At 34.9% G+C, this 27,753-nt stretch overlaps 1 protein-coding gene across 2 annotated transcripts in view; it reads left to right on the top strand.

Moving 5' to 3' along the window:
• Positions 1–17,440: 17,440 nt before the first annotated feature.
• Positions 17,441–27,753, top strand: part of PPFIA2 (PTPRF interacting protein alpha 2) — a 467,683-nt gene continuing 457,370 nt past the window's right edge. Inside the window, exons 1-2 of one of the 2 annotated variants that reach the window (XM_055085240.1) lie at positions 17,441–17,779; positions 23,248–23,498. In XM_055085240.1, the coding sequence (XP_054941215.1) occupies positions 23,250–23,498 (249 nt within the window). In that variant the 5' untranslated portion in view covers positions 17,441–17,779; positions 23,248–23,249. Of the gene's footprint in view, positions 17,780–23,247; positions 23,499–27,753 lie in introns of those variants that run through there. The other variant, XM_024122861.3, reaches the window with a different exon arrangement.

The following is a 27,753-nucleotide window of genomic DNA, read 5'->3' as shown; positions in this document are numbered from 1 at the left end:
CTAACTAATCAGAGATGCAGATTACAGGAGTAAACATTTTATTTTAGCTCTAGCTTTTTTTTTTTTTTTTTTTTTTTTGTAGTACGCGGGCCTCTCACTGCCGTGGCCTCTCCCGTCGCGGGGCACAGTACTCCGCGGCATGTGGGATCTTCCCGGACCGGGGCATGAACCCGTGTTCCCTGCATCGGCAGGCGGATTCCCAACCACTGCGCCACCAGGGAAGCCCTTTAGCTCTAGCTTTGATTCTAAAGCACTGTATAAAATGAAAAGAGTAATTTAATACCTATGGCCTGATTACCTTATAGGACAGGTTTTATTATTATTTGTGTTAGTGTTACTATCAAGGATGTGTTTTTTTTAGTTCACAATGGGACCATGAAATGGTGTCATTTATCGTGGTAGGCAAGAATTGGTCTTACTATGGAAATCATATATTATTCTCAAATTCCTTACATGTGAATAAATTGTTTGCACATGGAGGAGTTAGAAACTTACAAATGTATTTCAAGCCTCGCATACTATACCTACTACTGAGCATTTTACCTGATCATACTTGAAATTCTTTGAAGAAATGAAATATAATTAGCTTTCTTATCTTCCACAAATATAAAATGTGTGTGTATACACGTGTGTTTATATATATATAATCTAGGTAAATGTTTTTAATCTATGATACAAAGATAAGAAAGCAATTTGTTTTATTCTGTGTGTTTTGTGCATTTTTAAGTTAAAGTTTTTTAAAGTAACTTTACTCATTTTCAGAGATCTAAATGAAAGTGTACTGGCAGCACTGTGTTTAAAGGTGTCATATAATGACTACATTTTAGCATGTTTTCCTTTTACAGTAGTTAAATTGTGAAGTGCATGGCCAGAATAGCTCCTGATGTGAAAAATTCGCACTACAGTCATATCATTTAAAATTGATTTATCTTAGAAAACTGACAGTATAATGGATATAACGTCATTAACTTTGAAACCAAGATCTATAATTATCCAAAGTTGAAAGGAATAAAGGTCACCATCTAAAGGTTACCCTCAATATCTTGATCTAATTTCTAAAGGACAAACTACTTCATCTAACATCCACTGTCTAAGTGATCACAAAATAATCATTGTAAATTAGTCTAAACTAAATCACCTTGTCCATCTGTAGAGTTCCTTTGTCCTATAATAGGTAAATGACAAAGGAAGGGAATATTGGATTACTCTTGTTGATGCCCACATGGTGCCTGCCCCATAAACGTATGCAGCCTATTAAGCTCGTGGTGTTTTATTAATCTTAGCCAGATTGGCCAGTGTGGTTAGTCCTTTCTAAAATGTGTCCTTCCTTCATCAAATAAAGGTTTTTCTAAAGTTTTTCAAGAAGATGACATCACCACAACCCTGGAGTCTTGAATAGTTTTCCCACATGAATAAGTTAAACAAATCTTGAGGTTACAGAGAAGCAATTAATCCAATCATCTGAAGGACTTTTAGGCAGAGACACTGTCTTCAATTTACATGGTAAATACATTATTCCAGTAAAAGACAAGAAAATAAATAAGTACAAATATTATTTCAGAAACGTTTCAAGTAATGTATTGTGGGTATGTAAGATAATATAAAGCAAGATAAATACCTAATATAAGTATGCATGTAGGAAATAACTATAAATAATATGAAGAGACTGGGTATAAAACATTTCATGGAGACAGTAATTGATAAATGATAAATGATAGTAATTGATAGTAATTGATAAATGATAGTAATATTCCTTAGTTGTAGGCTCATTTTACAATGTTATGACAGTACCTATTTTATTAGTCGTATCTTCAACTATTTGGCCAATTTTAAATGTGCATAATGCCTTATGTGCAGTTTGAATTTACATTTAGAGTACATTCGTATGGAATATTATAATTTATTCATTAAAATTAGAGCTTTTGATATAAGTATAATGTAATGTCTTTCCTAAAATGAACCAAAACATAAATTACACATTTAAATTCTTAAAATGTAATGTTTATGGCAATAAACATAACAGGATATAATGATATTCTTAAACACTGACTGACAGGAATATTGAGTTTATTCTTGGAGTAAAATGGAGAAATTAAATTAAATTATATTTTCCCATATCAGGAAAACTAACTCCCAGTTTTAATCCCAATATAATTTTAATATTCAGTTTTTGATAATAAGAACCCAAATATTCAAATTATCTTAAAGTACGTAAGAGATTTTCCTATAATATGCCTCCTGTTTGGAAAAGTAGTATCTGTGAGGTAATTATTTTTAGTAGCCCACATTTTACTTAAGATTTTGAAAATGGTTCCTTCTAAGAAAATGCAAAATCCCAACATTTGGAGATGAAAGTATTTTCTCATAACTGCTATCCTTGATGGTATCAGAAATTAGCCTGAGACTATTATAATGCTCCATCAAATAAGTGACGTCTTGGTGAAGTAGGAGGAATAAACAAACAAATAAACCTGAGTTTGACCTAGAGTAAAGCAATTATGAAAAGTTATTCAAGTGAACAATCTATCTTTGCATATTTCAATTTAAAATTCTAAAATGTCACTTTTTTTTTAAGTTCAGTTTGTCAGCCACTTTCTGCATTATTAGAGTGATATTTAAGCACATACAAGTTTTTACCCTTTCAAAGCAAAAATAATACCTTAGGATAGTTTAATTAGATGTTGCTTGCTTTTTAAAAATTGAAGTATAGTTGATTTACAATGTTGTGTTAGTTTCAGTATACAGCAAAGTGATTCAGTTATATATATTATAAACATATACATATTTTTTCAGATTCTTTTCCATTATAGGTTATTATAAGATATTGAATATAGTTCCCTGTGCTATACAGTAGGTCCTTTTTAATCTATTTTATATATAGTAGTGTGTATCTGTTAATTCCAGATTCTTAATTTATCCCTTCCCTGCCCTTTCCCCTTTGGTAACCATAAGTGTTTTCTATGTATGTGAGTCTACTTCTGTTATGTAAATAAGTTCCTTTGTATCATTTTTTCAGGTTCTACATATGAGATGTCATATGTTATTTGTCTTTCTCTGTCTGACTTACTTCATTTAGTACGACAATCTCTAGGTCCATCCATGTCGTGCAAATAGCACATTATTTCATTCTTTTTATGGCTGAGTAGTATTCCATGGCATATATTGTATACCACATTTTCTTTATCCATTCATTTGTTGATGAACGCTTAGTTTCCTTCCATGTCTTAGCTATTGTAAAGAGTGCTGCTATGAACATTGGAGTGCATGTATATTTTCAAGTTAGGGTTTTGATCTTTTCCGGATATATGCCCAGGAGTGGGATCACATGTTAACTCTATTTTTAGTTTCTTAAGAAACCTCCATACTGTTCAAATGCTTATATTCTGATACAAAGACAATGACAATAACTACATTAAAAAGCATTTTATAAATTCATTAATAAACTAAATGGTATATTGGTGGCTTAAATGATAACATAAATTCTATATAATTGTTATGTAATTTTTAGATGAAACCTCAAAATTGAGAGGGTAAAGCAAGGTATGTTTATCTATCAAGACCACCCCTGACTTTTACCTGCTTGTACAAATTTGCTGTACTGTGTGTGACCTCTAATTCTTATCTCAGCTGCAAATACTAGGTTTTGCCTGATTTCTCAGGTCTGGAATTACTGGTGCTAAGAATAGCTGGCATTTATTTAGCTCTGTATATAAATGATCTCCTTTATCCTATGATATAGATACTATTTTATCCCAATTTTAAACATAATGAAATGGAAAACAAGAAAATCTAAACAATTTGCCTAAGGTTAGCTGTCATATGAGAGGACTTGAAACCAGGCAGTCTGCTTAGATGATGCTTTTAGTACTATATTTTATTTCCTTACTTAGGGCAGATGTCCTCCCTTGCTCTTTCAGCCTCTCATGGGCTGAAATTCTGCTTCTATCTACATATGAGTAAAGCCCACGTGCTGCCAGGCATTCTACTTGCCCCTACTTGACTGCTGGATTGTGACCTATTATGTATAGACATGATGATTCAGATGCTCTGCCTGCTGAAATATTTGTGTATAATTTATCAGTATATCTCAGTGGTACATCTCCCTGCCTGTTTTTAGTTCCAAGACTCTCGTTATATCCTGACTTCCTCCTACACTTGCTGAACTCCTTCAAGTTTATTAAAAACAACTCAGATGACTTCTACAATAATGTGGAGTGGAATATTGAGTCACAATGGTAAAAAGAGAAAGAAAAACAGGAATGTTTTGTAGTTAAAACTCAACAAATCTTAGTATCATATTAGGTACGGGATCAAAATTTAGAATTAAATGGAGATTCCAAAATTATGATCCTTAGTTATTGGGAGGATGGATGTGTCATACAGAGAAAAGGGACACCGAGAGGAGTTAGGAATAAAAAAGAAAAGAAAGAAATATGGTTTTGGCTACATTAAGTTTGAGGCAAAGGAGAAACCTATGAAGAGTATCTTGACATGATGTTCACATGTTTATTCAATCACTTTGCATAATATCATGTTGGTTTTTTTTTTATTTTTTAAATATCTCATAGTGAGATGTAGGAGCTCAGTAATTTGCACTGAGGCACATAATCTTCAGGAATTTCATTGTAAATTTAATTGTAATTATTAGACGAAGGCATAGATTGATATCTAAATTTGCCATTTTCAAGGCTAATTCATTTAAAATTGAATGTGCTATACTTAATTGATAATAAATTTTTAAAAATATCAAATGATCTCACTAAGGCAGAATCTGCTTTACAGATATATTCAATTAATCTTAAAAGATTTCAGTGTTAAATTTGAAAATACTCTTAATAATTTTTATTTGTGACCTTAATAACTTTAAAGTGAAATAAAAAATCAGTCTAAAAGTTTCTGATTAATGATGCTTAAGTTTTAATTGCAGGTAATTTTTAAGGTGTTTTAATAAGTATCTTATTACAGAATTCTATATTATAAAGAAACAGAGGTTTGAAGGAAGAGATTATAAGATTTATTCCTGATAATTTGCTGAGGCAAATTTATATAATTATTACTTACAATATTTAAAATATTCAATGAATTAATGTATTTATTTTTAGAGAGCAAAGAATATTTTTTTCTGTTTTCTTTGACTTTTTCTGTTTCTCTTTTTTATTTTTTTGACTTATTTAATTAGAATACTGAAACCCAATTCAACAGAAATTAATTAAAGGAGAATTGTATTTTTTGCTATATCTTTAAAACTGATTGCCCTTAGGTTCTGAAGGGGTTTAGAAATCCCTAATACAGTTTTGTGTTTTTTAAAATTTCAAATATTATTCCAAATTTGTCAACTTTATTATAACCTGGAAGTATCTTTATTTTTTATTTTTTAACATCTTTATTGGAGTATAATTGCTTTACAATGGTGTGTTAGTTTCTGCTTTACAACAGAGTGAATCAGTTATACATATACATATGTTCCCATATCTCTTCCCTCTTGCGTCTCCCTCCCTCCCACCTTCCCTATCCCACCCCTCTAGGTGTTCACAAAGTACCGAGCTGATCTACCTGTGCTATGCGGCTGCTTCCCACTAGCTATCTATTTTATGTTTGGTAGTGTATATATGTCCATGCCACTCTAACTTTATAGTCATAAAAACCATACATGATAGGGCTTCCCTGGTGGCGCAGTGGTTGCGCGTTCGCCTGCCGATACAGGGGAACCGGGTTCGCGCCCCGGTCCGGGAGGATCCCACATGCCTACATGATAAAAAACAAATGCAATGAGGAAATAAAGAACAGTTTTGTAAAGAAGTACATTTTGTATTTAAGCTTCTCTGTAACTTAATAGGAATATAGAAGTGAAGTGTATTTTTTAATTGAAGTAGTTGATTTACAATATTATATTAGTTTCACGTGAATAACATAGAGAAGTTATTGAAGTTATAAAATGCATATGAAGTTATAAAATGTTGGCTATATTCCCTGTGCTGCACATTACATCCTTGTTTCTTATTTTTTTTATACATAGTAGTTTGTAACTCTTAATGCCCTACCCTTATCTTGCCCCTCCCTGCTTTCCTCTCTCACTGTATCTGTGAGTCTGTTTCTGTTTTGTTATATTTGTTTGCTTTATTTTTCACATTCCACATATAAGTGAAAACATATGATATTTGGCTTTCTTTATGTGACCTATTTCACTAATCATAACACACTCCAGGCCCATCCATGTTGCTGCAAATGGCAAAATTTCATTCTTTTTTATGACTGAGTAGTATTTCATCGTATATATGTATATGGCTTCTTCTTTATTCTTTCGTCTCTTGATGGACACTTAGGTTGCTTCCATATCTTGGTTATTATAAATAATGCTGCAATAAACACTGGGTTTCATACATCTTTTTAAATTAGTGTTTTATTTTTCTTTAGATATGAACCCAGGAGAGGAATTTCTGGATCACCTGGTAGTTTTATTTTTAATTTTTTGAGGAACCTCCATACTGTTTTGCATAATGGCTGCAACAATTTACACTCCCATCAACAGTGCACTAGGTTCCCTTTTCTCTACATCCTTGCCAACACTTATTATTTGTTGTATTTTTGATGAGAGCCATTCAGACAGATGTGATGTAATATCTCGTGGTTTTGATTTGCATTTCCCTGATTAGTGATGTTGAACATCTTTCCATGTGCCTATTGGCCATCTGTTTGTCTTCTTTTGAAAAATACCTATTCAGGTCTTCTGCATTTTAAAAGTAAGATATTTGTGACATGCTTCTAGGGTCAAAAGTTTCTCTCTCTCTCTCTCCACACACAAACATGCACACACACTATGGGTCTATGGTTTGAAAAGTACCATACAATAACTGATATTTATAATCATAATACTGATGAACTGTCTGATGAAAAGAAGATCTGTAATAAATATTCTGGAATGAATGAATGAATACTAGAGTGTAAATTCCATGAGCACAGGTTTGTTTTGTTTTTTTATTCACCGCTACATTCTCAGCATCTATAACATTGTCTGGCATATCATAGATGCTTAATAAAGCATATACAGGATGAAAGAAAAGAAATTTATAAATAAAATTAATAAGAGCAGTGAAAAATTATCTGAGCAGAAAAATGTTTCTGGCTACTTGGATTAACACTGCCAATCCCTATAATCTTAATTCCCAACCAAGCATCAAGTATCATCTTGGATTTCTAATTTAACTTCTTGTTCTTCCTCTCCCTGTTATTTATTTCCATATAAAATTAACATAATGCCAAAAGATCTTTACTCCAAATGTCCTTTGGTTTCTTAATCACTAAAATTTTAGGGTCATCTATCTGAGCAAGCTAATAATCTCATGTCTGATAATTTAGATGTCTCACTCCTCTGTATGCAGATCATCTCTCAGTCAGATGATCCTTCTCATCATTTAACCCTTTTTCTCTGCTTCTCTCATGCCCCAAATAAAGTCTGTATATTTGTTCAAGCCATTTACTCGTACTTTTCCCTCCTAATGTAACTCACAAAGAACATTTAAAAACAAATTCATATTCACTTAATTTGAGACATTACTCGTTTGATTTGCATAAAATTTCACTGGCTTATAATTTTACTTTTTCATGCTTAAGTCCACTGTGATTTTGTCTTATTTCCCCCTTAGGGGCCCAAGGAGTGAGGCCCCAGTTTTCTTCCTTCATAGTTAATATTAAGCAATATACTGTCATCATTCAATATATACTGTTCTGTGGAAAAAAAAATTCTTGATGCAGTCCTTCTTTTTCATTGCTTATATAGAATGGAAAAGGGGGAAAAACCTGAAAATGGCCACAATATCCAAAGAATAGTGATATGTGAACATATTAGAAAAGATACTGTTTTGAAGAGTAAACTTATGTACTAGTCAGGCTGAAGGAATAGCAACTATTGTGGATCTGTGGCAGAGAGAAAAAAGCCACAGCAAATTGTGATGATTCTTCACATTTCTGTTAGGTCTTGGCATGGCCACTTCTGCTCACATTCCATGAACAGAAACAAGTAATATGACAAGGTCTATGTCAATATGGAAGGGACACATACTCCCTCCACAAAGGGCAGTGAAATGAGCATTGCAATAGGTGGCGATTTATAATCTTCTTCAGGGAATATTGTGAATAATAGCAAACAGTAATAAAGTATACCACAATATGCATTATAATAAAGTAACGAGATTTGTTTTCCTGTCCCAAACAAAACCAGTCACAATAATATATTGTCATTGTATATAAACTCAGGTCTATGCAAGTTATAAGGATTATACAAATAGTGTATAAAACTAATGGGTATCTAATACATCATATACAGCTCTGATTACTAATATTTTGATCTCTGATTGCCTTAAGAATCTCATGCTATAAATATTCACCTCAAAGAAACGCACTTATGCATATACTGCAAAGTTTTCATACAATTTCGGGGGATTCTGGAATTTTCTAATGCCCACCTAATGACCACCTAGAGCACTACTGACTCCCAAGACAAGAACTCTTATTATATCTTTTCAGCTTGCTTCCATCTCTTTCACACCATTAGTAGCCACATTTCAAGGAGAGCTACTATTTCTACCTGTAATCTTCTTAAGCCATTGTGTTTTGTTTTCTGCAATTATCACTTCAGTGAAACTTCCCTTGCTAAATATTCTAGTAATGTCTATTGCTAAATCTACAAAATGTTTTCCAATTTTCATCATACTTGATTTCCAGGAATATCTGACACTGGTCACCACTCACCTCTTCCTTCAAATGCAAGCATTTCTCTTTCCCTGGTATCCGTGACACATACCCTCCTATTTTCCTCTCTTATCTCTGCGCATTTCTTGTTAGAATTATTTCTTAAATATTTGTGTTAATTGAGGTTCTGTGACTCTACCCCCATCTTGTCTAATTCTATACTCTCTTCATTGTCAATATTGTTCACTTCCATTGTTTCAAATGTCACTAATGATTTCCAAACATTTATCACAGGCTCAGATTTCTCATTTGATAGATTAGCATTTCCAACTCCTTTTGAATATCTATAAATTGGATGGCTCACAGTCAGATAACAAAATTCAACATGATCAAAAGTGAATTCATTCTGTTTTCACTGAAATGCACTCCTACCTGCTTCGTATCCCGCTGAAGGATGGTTCAATCTTCATATTCTTACCTATTGCTTTCTTAGTTCCCAATTTTTATCCTGCCCCTTCCAAAATGTGCTCTAACTTTTCTTGATTTAAAACTTTCCTAGGCTTCCTATTCCCCTCAATAAATTTTAAGCTCTAACAAGATTTACATGTTCTTTCACATATGGTGCTTAGATTTTCATTCTTTTCTTTCAGTCTAAACCTCTCATCTCTACACAGTAGCCAAATGGGCACTTTCCTCTGTTTCCTATGCAAGCTATAGATTATCTGCCTCTGGTTATTTGCCCTTGCTGTTACATTTTCACACTATTTATTCACAGACTTATTTAGAAAACACTTCTCAACCTCAGCTCTGATCTCCCATAAGTAGATTAGATGGTTCTTTTCTGTGCCTCCTATATCAGCTCCATTATATCTCTTGTCATATTGTGTGACTCCTGAGTCTCTACACAGCTGGTTCCTAGATGATGCATGGACACCTAAAATTATGAATAAAACACTTATTTACAAATGTATAATATTATAAAATAAGTTTCAATACCCAAAGACCCATTTTACAACCCCAAAACTCTAAAATTCATTGGGAAATTAAATGAAAATAAAACACTGATGTACACCACAACAAATATTTACTAACCATGTTAAAATGATTACTAAAATAAATTTAATTATATAATATGCCAGTTTTCATAATTTGAAGATTACTCAAAGGATCCTAATGAGACTTTAACACCAGCTTGCCAGGAGTCCAGTTATGGTTTCCCCATACAAAGCTAACCTGGACCCAGTTACAGTTTGGCATTATTTGATGATAGTTGTCTGCCACAACATACGTATCTGTGAGATGATTTTGCATTCTGTGGCTGAATAAGATTTCAGAGAACATCCAGTAGGCTGGCACTTGGTTAGTATCAGGGTTTTTTGTTGTTGTTGCTGTTTTTTGTTTCTTTGTTTTTGGTGTGAGCCGAATCCAGAGAGATAACACCGGAAAAAATATTTGGGGTTATAAAGGACCCCAAATTTCCCTTCCCACTTCCCAAGATAAAGTGTCATATGGGACATCACCTTGAGGCAATGGGAGTCTCAAAGTACATTACTGGCAAGGTATATCAGAGGTCATGGAATTGAAAAGCTCACAAAACAAATGAAAATAGTCAAATCACTCATTTTATCAAGTCTGTTAAAAACACACAGAAACAAGGGAAAAGAGATAAGATATGTTAACACAGATGGGAGAAGGTGCAGTGGGGAAGGACCATACTATCTGAATGCTGGGGTAATCTATGTTCAAGTGTCCTGTTCCTCTTTCTGCCATAGCAACCGTCCTCACTGATGATGTGGTTACAAAGGCCAGAGTTAAAGTTTGAGCTGGGGGTAAAAAGGCAGAAGATACTCTGGGTAAATGACACACACTTGTTCTACTAGAGAGATGTAGGGACAAATACACCTGGCCAATATTTCTAGCTCTCCTATTAGCCTAATGGACAGCTATGGATTTTATATGTGTTACTTGGGCAGAAGGCATATAGGGTGATAACTGAAGTCACCAATGGGTGGTCAAATAAAAACTTCATGAATGATAATTTTCATGTGTATCTTGTGTATCCTGAATACTTAGAGACTCTTGTATATTTGTTCTTACATATATTTACATATTATAAATATATGGTACCCAGATGTTTCATGAGTATTAAGTATCTCTGATCTTTCCATCTTATTCTGTCTATTGTTTATTTTATACTTAGCAATTCCCATGAATTCTGCCCATGTTTAACAAACATTTTACTTACCAGTTACTAGTCTATTCTTAAAACATTTTAAATGTAAAACATTTGCCTACATTTTGCAAACCACAAATTTATTCATCTAATATAACTGAATAGTTTTAATAGCAACTGTACATCTCACAAAGGTAGATGGTGTGGTTGGCTGTATTTGCCAAAAATAGCTTCAAGAATACTCTTCTTACCATGTGATTTTTGATGCTTCTCCCATTGAGAGGTGGGGGGGGTCTATATTTCTTCCCCATGAAACCAAGTTGGCTTGTGACTGTCATCCAATAATAGAGTTATGGTGGAATTGACACTATGTGACCTTAAAAGCTAGGTCATAAAAAGTGAAGGAGCTTCTGTCTTGTTCACTACTTCTTTTGACCTTGGTGCGATATCTGACTGCCCTTAGGCTGCCATGTTGTGAGGAAGCCCAAATCATTCTATTTAGCAATATTACAAAAAGAAGCCATGGGATTAGAAAGAGAAAAAGAGATCTCCCCTGTCAGCCCCAGCTGCTTTACCTGCCTATACCTCCCCTCTTTCAGGTCTAGCCACCATCACACTATAACCACATGAGGAATTCCAAGCCAGAACTACCCCTCTGAGCACTTTCCAAATTCCTGACCAACTGATACCATAATAAATAAGAAAATGACTGTTGTTTTAAGTTACTAAGTGTTAGAATAATTTTCCACTCAGTAATAAATACCAAAACACCTGCCATTTCCCCACATGGTCTTGAACTCCCTTCCACATCTCACCCTCCATATTCATGGGCTATGAACTTGAGTCCACCCCATTTAAGACTGAGCAGAATATAAGACTCAATTGCTAAAGACATTACACGTAACTGTCATTTTGAAGAGCATTTTCTACATGACGTCAACTATCTAGGACTTATTATTAAATTATTCTTAGTTAGTATTGAAGATGCTGTCTTCTATTCATATTCTTTCTAAAGCATACATTTTTATTCTTCATTGCTCTGTGAATCTTTAAACTATCTAAAATGAGGATTACCCATATCAGTTATTTTCATCGTTTAATTTACTATCCATAAGTGCTTGCACATGTCTTTAAATGGTGAACACTAAGGAAAAGCTCATTTTCACATTGGTGATTATTTTTTCCGATGATTTCTCATCCAAAGAACAGCAGTGATAACTGATCTCAACTTCATGCAGTTTATTTGTGTTGCCAATTGATTCAAAGAAATAATTGGATTAGTATCAGTGATACCAAGGATCAAAGTAGATAGGTAATCATAAATAAGTCTGAGTCAAGTTCTGGAAGATTTATATTTAATAGGAAAAGTCAAAAAGTAGATATCAAAAGTCAAGCTGTACCTGCCTAGTTTCTTCAGGTACTTGAGCTAGAAAACCCAGGAATTAGCACTACTGAGTACTCATCTGTAAGATTGGAGTTATATTAAAACTCCCAGCATAAAATTCCATGATTCTTTAATTCCAAAGCATGGCTCTCTGAATTGGAGCAGAAGCAAAAATTAAAATCTTTATTATGGGGTTCTGTGTTAGAATAAATCTCCTCTCTAGATAAAAACAACTGCTAAATATATTTAGAATGTTTCTTTAATATTTTACCTCATAGTCATCTAAAGAGGAACATAGATTTTTCCCATGAAATATTATTTTTCCTTTAAAAAGGAGAAAAAGTTATTTCATAAGACATCACTGTTCTAATTTATTTGTTTTCAGTGCCCTCATATTGCTCTTAGATTTGATGTTAGACACTGAATGATGCATAATAAAATTCTCTGAAACTTGTCTTCTCTTATTATACTTTGACTTCAAAAAATAACTAAGTTTTTGCTCCTCTAGAACACTAAGATTCCTTAGTTATAAGCTGAAATCCCTGCGACTACTTGTCAAATTGCTACATATTACAGTAATCTCATATAAATGCATAGATAAAGGCTGATTAATGTAGCCTTTTACAAAATTTATCTTGTGAGAATTGATACTTATACATTTGTGTGGAAGCACAAGAATCAGCAACTATGTGCTTATATAACTTTCATATTGGACAGTTTGCTTTTTTAGACAGGTAAAAAGAATAATGTGTAGCATAAAGTTACATGAAACCTATATAATAAACAATGCTTACTATCTGTGACAGAATTGGGTACTAATTGTATGACCATTGATTCCAATTAATTGCATTTATTTTTTTTAATGTACACATAACAGAAAGTTTAAACATATCGTCTACATACTTTTTATTTCCACTATCACTTTCACAAACAGTATGTGAGAGAAACTGGATGAGTTTTTACCAACATCCTCTTTATTCTTCTTCTGGCCTTAAGGCTAGACTACTTTCCTAGGCTCTCTTGTAATTGGATGCTGCCATGTGAGTTATTCTCACCAGTGGCATATGAGAAAAGTATGTTTCACTTCTGGACCAAGGATTTTAGAAGTGGGTATGCTGCTTCTCCCACCATCTGGGTTCAAAACCCAAGGAAATGGTAAAGATCAGACAAGAAAGGACTCTAAATTACTGCATGGAAGAAAGCAGCCCACTCACCAATTCTCACCTTGGAATATTGAAAAAGTAAAAAATAAATTTCAGTTGGCTTTGTGACCCATTATTTATGTGGGATTGTTTTGTTGCCTGCTCTAAATAATACAGTGTAATAATATTACATGGCCTAATTTTTTAATGGAAATAAAATAAATTTCATGTTCCCACAAAACTATAGGTAGGTAAAGTGTATGATGGGAGTTGTTAAATTATCTATTCAAACCCATCTTAAATTTTAAATTCAACAGTAAGCATAATGTCAGTAAGCATAATAAGAAAATGTAATTTGTTTCAATAATGTTAACATTAATAAGAGAATATGAATAATACGCATAACAGTTAATAAAACTGTTGTGAATATAGGAAAAATATTTTCATAAATTGTTAACTCTATAGCTGAAATGAGGTGACATTGAAAGTAAAATGTCTATTACAACTATAAATATTTGCTTTATTTTGCTTCAAAATTATATTTGCACTTAAAAGGCAACTTACTGACACTTAATAAACCTTTGTTACTGTCATGGTCCATACTTAATTACTCATTTTCTTTGGCACCTGATCTTAGTACACTTTACCTTGACATAAAAAACCGTCCTTGGTTTAAATAGAACAGTGCTTTTTATTATTATTACTATATTATGTTACTAACATACCATGTGATATTCAGAATATCTAAAGAGATGGAAGGGCTGGCCACCATAGTAAAAATGAGAGTAGTTGTAGGACATGCTCCCCTTAAAAGGGCATATAGACAAAAAGACCACATTTGAAATAAAATGTGCAGAAGAATTAGTAAGTGTGCCTAGTGATACTGTATGCCTCTATGGATTAAATTTTTTCATTGATGTTAGGCACTAAAACTAATAAAAGAGGTGGGTTCTACTACCTCTGCCTAAACCCAGTTGACTTTTTAGAAGATAAGCATATTTCATCTTTTTTTTTTAAATGGGAGTATAGCTGCTTTACAATGTTGTGTTGGTTTGTGCTGTACAGCAAAGTGAATCAGCCACACGTATACATGTATCCCCTCTTCCTGGATTTCCTTCCCATTTAGGTCACCATAGAGCAGTGAGTAGAGTTCTCTGTGCTATACAGTCTGTTCTAGCATATTTCATCTTAATCATTGATCCTTGGCTATCAAAAACCATTAGGAGTAGAAGATAACGTCAGCATAATAATTCGTTTTATATTTGTTTGGGAGAACTTTTTGCCTTGACTGCAAAATATCAGCTGTTTTCTTGTTCTGTACTTATTTTGTTCCCAAATTTCTTCAGATTTATTTATTTAGTGTTCTCAGAGTGGGATTCCTGACCTAACAGTATTCTATTACCTGGGAACTTACTAGAAATGCAAATTCTCTGGCCATATCACAGACCTACTGAATCTGAAACTCTAGGCATGGGGCCCAGAAATCTGTGCTGTAACAAGCCCTCTAGAGATTCTCTTGCTTACTAAACTTGAGATCCACTAAACTAGAAGAACTGGTGTAGGGGATGACTAACTACATTGCCTAAATGTTATTTACACTCTTTGCAGTGGTGTTAAGGGTGAGAATGTGGTAACACATAGTTTCTAAGCAGAGGATGACCATGAAGAATATTTCTTCTTACTAAAATACTCTCTACTCCATGACTGTTTCCTGCCATCCATTATCAAACTGTTCCTTTCTGTGATATCAACTCTCAGGTAGCTTTTAACTCTGTTGTGTCAATTATATGTGGGTACTATATTTAGAATTAATACTTCTATTTGATATATGAATAGGAGTCAGGCAAATCAAGACTTTCCTTGGAAATACTAACAACGTTTGAGGCTGTACTTGGCAAATGTTGATTACCAAGGAAATTAGAACCAAGGTTTAATAAGGAAGGAATTCTTGTACAAAGAGACATTTCAACTGTCTTCAAAAATAAGGTTTCTGAGGTTTAAAGAACATTTTATGTCTTCTGGGGAATTCCAGAGAGTGAAAGTTATGAGTACTGATATATGATTAGTATGATAAAGCTACTATTAAATTAGATCTATATGAAAACGGACTGGGATGCCTCCTGACTTAACCAGTTTTCCTGTGGTTAAGAGTAATTAAGTCAACATAAAATGGTTGCTTAATTGGGTGATCTAGATACTTGTTATGCAAAGTGTGGTTTCATTTGGTAGTTGTTATAGGTGCAGAATCTCAGGGTCCACCCCAGTCCTAGTGAATCAGAATCAACAATATAACAAGATCCATGGGTGATCTATGTGCACATTATGTTTGAGAGATAGTGCTCCAGTTGACATCTAATGAATCTTTATATTACTCTTATACTTAATTTAAATAGGTTTATGTTGTGATGCAGAATTTCAATAACAGTCTAGAAGAGATGGGGGTAAATATGTGAGCTTGAGCTCACATTCTACTGTGAGGTCATTAACTTAATTAAATGCTGCCCCCAAAATGAAACAGTCTGTTTCCTGAATACTGCACTTAATGTAAGTGAGCTGGTATTTGAATACTATTTCTATAGTTAGCTTTGAACTATATGCTTTACACAAAAGTGAAACATACCTTTTGGGTTTATTGCACAACATCAAGAGGATATTTGTACTAACTTCCAAATTATACTCAATGTTGAACCCTTCTCCCAATTCCCTCCTGCATACCATCTTCCTTTTCACTAAAACTAGGGTGTCTTAATTTCCCTTACTGAAACCTTTCCTTTTTGCTTAGAGTAGGTAGTGGTTTTATCTTCTGCTTCTTCCCTATTCCTGATGGGTCTAGATGAATGGGCAGCAGAGGCAGAAAGAAAGGAGAATACCTAAAGTGGTGTATAGGAATGGGGGAACTGGAAAAGATCAAGGGAGCAGAGTCTGCTCAAAGCTGAAATTTACTCGGGCAAGGAGGACTTAACATACAGTTCTCATCGCCAAAGCAATGGATGGAAAAGAGCTGGAGAGGTAATGAGAAGTGACAGATTCCACCACACCCTAGATTGACTCAGGTCTCTACAACCAAGACTTCCATGCCCTGGTCCTGGGAGAAGGAAGCCGCTTAAAGAAATGACAGGCACGGAAGGCCAGAGAGCCAGAAGATCCCCAAGCCTGTTCCCGTCCCCAGCAGTGCGGGCCAACACACGCCTTCCTGTAGAGACCTTTGTGTGGCGGAAGCCCGGCCGAGGAAGAACGTGCCCCCTTCTCACACCTGCCCATCCATCCCCAGTTCTTGCTTTCGCCGGGGGCACTGGGACCAGCGCGAGCCAGCAGCGCCTTTGGGGGAGTCGTGTGTATCCGCGAGCGCGTGTGCGTGAGGAGGAGAGCAAAGACGTGATTACTTCAGAATTTATTTAAGGGCCGGTGGAAACCACTGCAGCAGCTTCCAGGGGAAGCCCTAGTTTCAGAGGAAGAGGAGGTGGCGGCTGCCAAGGAGTGGGGTGGGGGGGGGCGGGGGTGGAGGGACAGAGGAGGAGGAGCAGCAACAGCACAAGGCAAGTACGGAGAGAAGATGCTATAGATCCGCACCGGCGCCCCGCAGGTTGGTTCTCCGGGCCAACTGACGCCAGCAAAGAGGCTTACAAAGAGGCTAGGAGGCGAAGCTGGCTGTAGGGGGGCTGGCTGCTTGCCTTTCTGGAGAAGAAACACCTCTTTTAGGTAAAATAAGACACCCTAGCTTGGAAATAGGCAGGGGGCCTGGAGGGGACCTGCCTTGCTTCTCGCGTCCCTGGGGACTCGCTTCCCTTTAGCTTTCCAACTCCTGGAGGTAGCCATAAACTCCAGAGGGGCTCCGGGTGGGTGACTGGGTGGAGAAACTCCCTTCCAGATAGTCCTCACACCTTTCCCCAAAGCTCAGGTTTCGGGGCCACACTTTGGGTGGCCCGGTGGCGGAGGGAGAGCAGCGTCGATTGGTTCAGTTTCTACAAGTCAAACCCAGTGCCCACTTGCCGGCTCCCCGGGTCTCCAGCAGCACGCGAGGAGCTGCGGCTGCTCCGGCAATCGGGCCGCTGCTGCTTTAAGAGCCGCCTCCCCCTCTCCTCCCTTTGACAATGGTCTGAACCGAGCTCTGCTTCCCAAAGCAAAATTTGTAATATGCCATTTTTCCGATGGACGCTTCTCCTTTTGGCTGCTGACGGAGCCGCGGGAAGATGCCGAGCTGCTGCCACGCCACCCAGCCGGGGCACGTTCCAGAGGACGCCGGGGCACCCGACTGTCTAAGCTGCCTTTCTCCTCGCGTTGCTAGGGAAATGGTCCACGAGTGCCTGGTGTGAGCCTCCCCGCTCGTCAAGCCGGAGACTGCGGTTGTCAGTGATCAATTGAAGAAGCAGGACCCGAAATTACAGACATTAGGTACAGAAACTGTATTTGAGTTACACGGTTCCCCTACCCCGGCTTTATTTTTTTACCCCTTCCCCCACCCACCACCACCACCCCGGCCCCACCCCGCCCCCAGGGAAGATGAGATGCAGATTCCCTCCTTGTCAATCACTGTTCCGTACCTCTTGCTTTCCACCCTCATCCTCTCCCTTCTCCTATTTCTCTACCTTCTCCCTACTTGGATGTCTCCTGTTGGGCAGGATGAACAGTTTTGGTGCAGAAATCACGAAGTCAACTTCTTCAGGGTGGTGGCGGGGGGGTGTGGCTGAGAGAGAACTGTCCAGCCCGCCGTATGGTGTGTGCAGGCTCTTTGGCCAGCTGTAAATGTACTGGGGTAAAGAAAGTGCAAAATGCTTCCATTAAAGGGGATAATAATATTTCCTGAGGACAGGGGACTTCAAAGAGTTAACTAGGAGGAGGAATATTCATGTAATGTAATCAGACAATGGCTAGGATTTCTCTCACTGAATTATTCCTTGTGGGTTAACTGAGGTGGAGATAGGTCAGTTCTTAAGACTAAATCTTTCCAGAAGAAACTGACTACAGAGAATAATTACATCTTTTTCTCTAGTAGGATCTAAATCCTAAAGATCTGTTTGAATAAAGTGATTCATTGACAGAAGAAAAGCCTTTTGTAGCACTGTCATATCTGAATAGGTACTGTTTGAACAGCACATATTGCTAAGAAACACACTGGATCTTGAAAGCCCTTGGGTAATGACTCCAGTCGGCATTCAAAACTTTTATTTTGAAATCTGAGGGATTTAGAAGACAGTCAAGGTTATGTGCTAAGGAAAAGTGAGTTGGTTTTCCTGGTATAAAATTCTTCAAGCTAAATTTAAGCACTGAGATAATTAAACCAACTAGGTGTTTTGTTTTGTTTCTTTTCACAATAAAATAATGCCTCTAACTTGACCTTGAAACTTTCAGTAATTTAATGAACAGGGGGCATCAACATCTAGAAGAGTATAACATAATCCATATATCAATTGACTTTGGGGAGGGGATGACGAAAAGGCAAATATCAGAGCAAATTGTTAGTATGCCCTTTCTGGTTTTTCAGGAATTATGTGATACACTGCAGTTTTTAATATTGAAAATGATTCTAAAAGTTAAAAGCGTTATATGAAATAGACTAGAGGTTGAATGACCATAGCCTTCTGTACTATGCAAGTTGCTTCAGATTTCATCCATTCTGTAAGAGGGTGTTTGACTCTTACATTGAATACAGATTTTTAATTGCTTTTAATACCTAAAAATGTGCATTTAGGAAATACGTTATACTATATTTTAAGGAATATACAACTATTTTGTAATTTATATTAGACAGAATCTCAAGATTCTGTTTTATTGCAAGAAACTAAGCTAGCTCATGAAAGTGGCCTTATTTTTTGCAGACAAATTTTTTCCTTCTAATTTTGATGAGAACACTTTAGATTTACTTATTTGGGTTGACTGTGAGGAAAAAGAAGCATGTATTCATCTTATTTCCTAAGTAACTTTGCATAGCTTGATTTTTTTTTCAATTAAATTTGAAAAGTTTAGAGCACCCATTGGAATTAAACCTTTAGGCATGGAAGCAGAATGAATCATAAAGGTAAAATACTCTTTCTGCAAAGATGAATGTTGGTCATTTTATAATAGAAATAAATACTTGAATTTGTAATAGTCCTTTATAAATTAACAATCTGTTCTCAGTCAGGTATCCTATTGGACCCCTACAATGGGCTTGCTAAAATAAATGCTTGCATTATTATTCCTACTTTACAGAAGAGAAAACTGAAGTTTGGAGACATGAAGTGACCTGCTCTGGTTCACATGCCTTGGGAGTAGAATTGAATCAAGTTCTTTTGAGTGTAGATTTTCTAAATCCCATCATAGCATCTTTCAACTAACTAAATCAAAGACCAACTTTTATACTGATCTAAGAGCCTGAAGTTTGTGAATGTCTAATGTCTCACGGTGATGACGTTTGTGAGAATTAGGGTAGAATATTCAGAAGAAAACTGTAGCTGAGGTAATCACTACACTTATGTTTTTCCTTGGAATTTAAAGTAGTTATAAGTAATTCAGAGTAGAGGCAGGCTAATAGCTTTCTTCCGGAAGGAAATGATTTAAAATACAGTTTTGAAAATGTTTAACCTTAAGTTTAAACCTTGCAAGTGTTTTGGCACAGCTTGTCACTGTGCTACCATTTCCTCTACCAGTATTTTGTTTTAACCTTAAATATCAAAAAGAAACACATTGGCTCCTTATAATGATTTCTCAGAATGACACAGCTGTTCAGTGTGTGGATTTTATGCATGGTATGTGAACTAATTGCTTTAAATATTTAAATGTGTTGGAACATTTTTATTTTGTTTTCCAATTCCTTTTTAATTAATGTAAAGAAAATTTGTAACAGTTAGAAAAGGGTCTCATTTTTTCCATCTTTGTGATATTGTTTGAATGAAATTCAGGTTAAAAAAATCAAAAAATATATTTTCATCCATTAAGTGGTTAACAATAATATCAAATGTATGGGTGTGAGTGTGTGCATGTGTGTGTTGTGATTGTGTTTAAATACATCCTATATATCTACTCTGCTCTATATTTTAGCGTGAATAAGAAATTGAACAATTCAAGTCGTTGTCTTCAGGGAGCCCAGTGTTTTGAATGATGAGCAATAATTCAAAGCATTACCTTGAATTGTTCTAAAATTTACCGCTGCCTTAATTCTTTTGTATAGGCTATCAGTCACAAAATACTTTCCTTTATCTTTTAAAAAGTTTCTCCTGGTTTTCAGTGGGCCCTGACCAAATTATTCACAGATAATTGAATTCTCTCCTCAGTAACCCAATTTATATCAAGAATCATAAAAAATAATTAACTATTGAGCTGTTAAGTCTTGATATTTTATTTGAAAATATCATCAGAAATACTTTCCCCAAGGACAGGAATATGTAGGCAGAAAAATGAATTGACAATGTATTATAAAACCAAAGAATGCTCCAGGATCCACAGCCAAACCAGCCTTTCTCCACATCAGACTTCTGCAAAACCAAGCCCTCTAATTAACAGCTCCTGGCCTCAGTACAACAACTGAAATTGAGATGGATTTGATTTTTTTTTTTAAACATAAGATAGAAAAGAGAAAATAAGATAATTTCTGATTTTTAAAATGCTACACAATAGGGCAATGTTACATCTTAATGTCTGTGTTTTCTATTTTAAATAAATAATTTAAAAATATTCTGAACAGTTCATTTATTTTATGACTGACTCCTGATTAGCAGTTAGGATGTGAAGTTTCTATATTAGCTAATGTAATTTATGGCATCTGTTCTGTGGAATATTTGAAAGTGTTGGTTTGTATTGTTTGGATGGAAACCAGACAAAGCAGCTCACAGGAAACAAAGGAATAAGTGTAATTGGTAGTATAATAACCTAAACAAATTTATGCATCTCAGTCTATTTCATAAAGCATATGTCTAATGCAGTCAGAATCACTTGTCTACTCTGTGTAGACTATTGTAGGAATTCAGGAAGAGAGTATATAAAAGTACTGGGTTGGCCAAAATGTTCGTTCGTTTTTTTCCATAAGCTGGCTCTAGTAGCAATTAGTTATCTTTGACTTCATTCAAAACAATTTTGTTAGACTGTATGTGGCAGCTGTCATATTAGTGTGCATTTAAAAAAACCTTATCAAAATTGGTGAATTTTTGTGTAGTCATTTTAATATTGAAGATGGAAGGAAAAAAGCAACATTTTTGGCATATTATGCTTTATTATTTCAAGAAAGGTAAAAACGCAACCGATATGCAAAAAAAAGATTTGTGCAGTGTATGGAGAAGGTGCTGTGACCGATCCAACGTGTCAAAAGTGGTGTGCAAAGTTTTGTGCTGGAGGTTTCTCACTGGACATGCACCAAGGTCTGGTAGACCAGTTGAAGTTGATAGCAATCAAATCAAGACATTAATTGAGAACAATCAACGTTATACCATGCAGGAGATAGCCGACATACTCAAAATATCCAAATCAAGCGTTGAAAATCATTTTCACCAGCTTGGTTATGTTAATCACTTTGATGTTTGGGTTCCACATAAGTTAAGTGAAGAAAACCTTCTTGACTGCATGCGATTCTTGACTAAAACGTAATGAAAATGTTCTGTTTTTAAAACAAATTATGATGGGTGATGAAAAGTGGATACTGTACAATAATATGGAACAGAAGAGATTGTGGGGTAAGTGAAATGAACCACCACCAACCACACCAAAGTCCAGTCTTCATCCAAAGAAGGTGATGTTGTATATCTGGTGGGACTGGAAGGGAGTCTATTATGAGCTTCTTCCGGAAAACCAAATGATTAATTCCAACAAGTACCGCTCCCAATTAGACCAACTGAAAGCAGCACTTGATGAAAAGAGTCCAGAATTAGTCAACAGACAACGCATAATCTTCCATCAGGATAACACAAGACCACATGTTTCTTTGATGACCAGGCAAAAACTGTTAAAGGTTGGCTGGGAAGTTCTGATTCATCTGCCGTATTCACCAGACGTTGCACCTTCAGATTTCCATTTACTTAGGTCTTTACAAAATTCTCTTAATGGAAAAAATTTCAATTCCCTGGAAGACTGTAAAAGGCACCTGGAACAGTTCTTTGCTCAAAAAGATAAAAAGTTTTGGGACGATGGAATTATGAAGTTGCCTGAAAAATGGCAGAAGGTAGTGGTGAATACGTTGTTCAATAAAGTTCTTGGTGAAAATGAAAAATGTGTCTTTTATTTTTACTTAAAAACTAAAGGCACTTTTTGGCCAACCCAATAATAAAATGGGAGTTGTAAAGTCAAGAAGCTTTAACTTAGTTGTATGAAAAAAATTAATTGATAAAATTAAAAAGTAAAAGCTAATTTTTATATAAAATGAATACTCAATTATTTGGGGATTTTCTAAATGACAGAATGAACATTAATTCATTCAATTATTTAATACAAACATCATTTACTTCCCACTTGTTAAATGCCAGACACTATGCTTGCTGTTAACAACATAATAATGAATAAGGGTAAGATGGAGGTATTAGCTATAAGTGATTTGTAAACTTGCAGGGAAAGAAAGGTGATCAATTAATAAGCTTAGTAACATCTTATTATAAACTGAATTAGGTGGGGTTAATCATGAAAAAAACTTTGAGAAGTAGGTGAAATCAAGCTGTGTTTTGTAGGTAGGAGATATTTAGACTGTCATGAAAAGAGAAAGCATGTTAGATGGAGGAAGTCAGTGAATCATATTTCATTGAGGTCAAAACTTTTAGCATCATTGGAATTGGGGCAGTGGGTAGAGGAGAAATAGACAATTAGGTTGATGAGTTGCAAAGAGTTTGGAGAGTTGAGGGTCAGGTGGGATTATTGGAAATCATTTTTTTACTAAGACTTCCCTCCCTTTTACTTTCTTTAAGCAATGATGTGTGAAGTGATGCCCACAATTAATGAGGACACCCCAATGAGCCAAAGGGGGTCCCAAAGCAGTGGCTCGGACTCAGACTCCCATTTTGAGCAGCTGATGGTGAATATGCTAGATGAAAGGGATCGTCTTCTAGACACCCTTCGGGAAACCCAAGAAAGCCTCTCACTTGCCCAGCAAAGACTGCAGGATGTCATCTATGACAGAGATTCGCTCCAGAGACAGCTCAATTCAGCCCTGCCACAGGTATGCCTCCTGGGAGCTTCTGTCTTTCCTACTGCAACTGAAAATGTGATAAGACTTAAATAAGCTTTGCTTTATTCCCATTCTTAGAATTACTTTTGCCCTTAGTAGATATGATATGCAAATTTTGGTGAGAAAAACTTAAGAATAGATAATTAATTCACATGCAACCTTGCCTCAAACAAAATTGTGGTACTTCGGTGGTGGGGGATTTGAAACATGAGTTCCTATTTGGTCTTTCTCTCAAAAATTTTATCTGTTTTTTGGTAGAGGTAGAAAATTACCTGTTGATCAGCTTTTAATTATAAGAATGTGGGAATAGTTTTCTCCTTCTTACTTTTTAAACACTATTATGACATTTGGAAATATGTATTTTACATTTTCAGTTATGTAGTCTGTCTTTGGAAATAATACTACTTTGGAAGTCTGCTGTCCAATATTTTTTGTCTTTCTTTAATAATGCCTGACACCTGCTTAAAATTCTCGAACTTATTGATGTATTACCCTCTCTTCTGAAAACATTTTGACCAGTTTCTTTAAAAAAAAAAAAAATTTTGGAAATAGGAGAAAAGGCAAAAGTTCAGCTTTATTCTCACAAACTTAGAATTGTTAGATTTTAACACTTTTATAAGTAAATATTTATAAAATAATTATTTTATATGTACTATGTAATAACATGTTATATGCATTATGTATATGTAATAATAATATTACTATTATATGTAGTAATATTATAAAAAATAATGTTATTTTTAATATATTATTGTCATATGTCTTATTTTATAGAAAAAACAGAACATTTTAAGGATTTTCAGCTAATTTATATACAAATTTAATAATGAGTCAATTCTCTTATTTAAGAATAGCATAATTGTGTTTATTTTAGGTATGAGAAAAATCATAGAATATGAATGACATTCTTAATAATCACCCCTCAATAAACTATATTTTTCTTTTAAATACAAGTTTGATTGGCCCTCTACTTAAAAGACAGTATAGCAAATATTGAAGAGTTGACCTCTCTCCATGAAGTTATGTCTTGTAGGAAATATCTTTTCATAAACATTGAAAATTATATAATCAAAGTTGATAAAATTCTAAACCCAGCCATACTATTAACTTGCAGTATGATGTTGAGATATTCATGACTCTCAGAATAAAAAGGATCACCTAGAATGCTCTGTCACATTCCCATTAGGTAATTCCATAACTCCTGTCCCAGTTCTTTTCATTTTCAGTCTGTCTTGTGTTGAGATGCAATATTTCCAATAACTCTAACCTGTTGGTACACTAATTTGTTTAATCACATAGAATATATTGATTCATTTCAAAAGACAGCTATCATATCTTCACTAAGAATTATATTTTTCAAGCTAGACATTTCGGTCTTTGCAATTGTTCTTCATAAGGTGATTTCTAGAATGATTATCATCATGCTTACTCTCCTCAAAGATTATTTGAGTTGGTTAATGTTGTTAACCAGGATTGGTCTCAGAACCAATCACACTATTCATTACCTTCTGTGACAAGCACAGAATGGGGCAGTCATTTCTCTTTGTGGACAGAGTGTTTCATTAAGAAATATAGGATTGTATTATATTTGGGGGTAAGTTCAGCATACTTTTATTATGTATTAGAACAGCAGAAAACTGAAGTTTATAATTGAGTTGCATAAATGCCATGTATTCCCCAATTTCCCCACACTCTTCTTAGAAGTTGACTCTTTGGTCATAAGTGTAGGACTACACAAGTATTCCTCCTACAGTTATCTTCTTATATTTTATTTAAGCCTGATGCTATCAATTTGGGATCCTGACACTATCAAGGTGATTCTAAGAATAATTTGGTTTTTAAATTTTTTTCTCTGTGTATGAACACATGGTTGACTATTTTATAAGGATGTTGTAAAATTAAAATATTAGAACAAGATATTTGGGAGGAAGGGAGAAAACTGGAAATGTTTTCATATATAACTATATTGCATAGATAAATCTCTTCTTAAAAGTACAGGAATGAAAATATTTTAATTGTAGCATTCAGTTATGTTGAAAATCTAGATTATAATACCATCTAAGTTAAAAATTTTTGAATTTTAATTATACTGGTGCACAATCTCTTATCTAAACCCCTTGTGTTTTAAAGTTTAGAGTTTCCCCAATTTTCTGTATGTGTACAATGTATACTATGGAACACTCCACTAGCCAGATTCTGGGAAGCACCCTATAATTATACACTTTCATATTTCTGAAGAGAATTCTATGAATATTCCTACTGTGTGGAAAATATAAAGACTATAAATGACCTCATGTTAGTACGGTCTGGTTTTGCCACCAATCAAGTTTGCAATATACTTACAAATAAATATCAGTTTTCAGAGTATTTGAGTTTTGGAATTATAGATTAGGGATTATGAGCCTGTACATTTAGATGGTTATAGTTCCAATCTCTTTTATAAATACTTTGACACATTTTTTCAATATTTATTTGTATTCTACTATTAGAAATATTTAATACCCCTAGCAATCCACAGGTCCTTAAAGATAGTGATGGTCCTGTCATTTGTTAAAGCAAGTATTTAATAACCTCATCTGTAACTTTAGGGCTATAAGTTTTTTGCAAGTAACAGAGGAATATAAAATTCTTCTTTAATTGGTATCTTTGATCTTTTAAAATATTTTGTGAGCAATGTACCTGTGCTGTTTGGTGGCATTGCATTTGACATTTACCTGGAAGGAGAAAATGACTCCCATAAATGTGAGTTTTGGCAGAAATAAAGTATGTAAAATTGAAAACTACTACAATAACATAAAAGTAAAATTTGTTTAAGCAAACATGGGATAGAATTCAAAGCAGAGTCAAACTTCATGACATATCATGTTTTCAATTGCCTATACAATATTTTTTAGTTGTTGATGATTTAGTGCTTTGCTTTAGTCATTTTCTCTCCTATAACATTTTTTATGCACATATGCAGCAGTGATTTTAACAATCCTAACCATGAAAAGTATTTTGTAGTCATATTGTTTACTTTTTCATTATGTGATAGAGTGTAACTGTGTTTAACAAGGACTGATAATTCCACATCATTCCACATTCTAGGCCTGATGTTTCTAAGCTATACACCGATTTTGTACCTTTCTAATGCACAGATCCATTTAATGTTCCATGGAACCTGAGATTCAACATGCCCAAACTCAGTTATCATCTGCCTCCCACTCGACCAAATCTGCTCTAACTCCTCACCCAGACACCTGAGAGTCCTCATAGCTGACTGCTTTCTTCCCCATCTCTGAATTGGGCCATACTGTTTTTTTCTCTTAAATAATCCTCAGATCTCTCTCTTTTCTGTTCTTTGGCACCTGACCCTTAATTTCTTTTTTGCTCTATCTCCTAACATTCCCACTTTTGTAAATGTCACATTGTTTGCTTGAATAATAGCACACTGCTTGCTGTGTCCTGACAAACATCATGCTATTCCAGTCTTTTTCCTTCAAGCATATTCCTTTCTGTCCATAAGTTCTTCCTCAATATCTTTGTCTGGTTCATTTCTCATCCTAGCCAAGGCTTTGTCTGTTCTAGGAAGTCTTCTCTGAATCCCCAAATACATGTCTTCTGTGTTTCTTACCCTTATCATTTTATCATTACATTAACTGTTTATGTGTCTGTTTCCCACCCTAGACTATAAGCTCCTTGAGAACAGGAGTATATCTCAATCACCTACAACCCTCTGGATCAGCAGAGTACCAGGTCCATAGTGAGGGCTTTTAAAGTAAAACTAAACTAAATGTTTATGCATTTTGATGTAGAAAGAGGAAAAAAATTGACATAGGAAGATCTGCTTTGTAATGTGTTTCTATCATACATTATCAGCTTGAGTCAAGACTTCAAATTGACATGCTACAAAAAGTGGTAATACTAATACCTCACAAGGTAGTTTGTGATGATTAAGGAAAGTAATATAAGTAATTGAGGCATTTATTTATAAGGCATTAAATAGGGAAATGCTTGCATTTGTTTTATCCAGAATGCTAAAAGATGAACTAATTTCTGCATATGTATGTCAATGAGTATTAGAACAATTTGCTAGGAATACTGATAAAATAAACAGTCTTTAATATTTTTGAAAACAGAGCAAATATTTACCAATTACTAATATGTTCACTAAGAATATTTAAAGGAGAGGTAAGGGGAGTGAAACTTCCATTGCAAAAAGTCATTAGATATAAAAGTTTAAAATTTCTTTTCAGCACCTGATTTA

The sequence above is a fragment of the Physeter macrocephalus genome, chromosome 6, assembly GCF_002837175.3.
Source record: "Physeter macrocephalus isolate SW-GA chromosome 6, ASM283717v5, whole genome shotgun sequence".
In the NCBI taxonomy this organism is placed as follows: Eukaryota; Metazoa; Chordata; class Mammalia; order Artiodactyla; family Physeteridae; genus Physeter; species Physeter macrocephalus.
The sequence above is the reverse complement of the archived record's forward strand: the minus strand, read 5'-3'. Positions and strand labels throughout refer to the sequence as shown.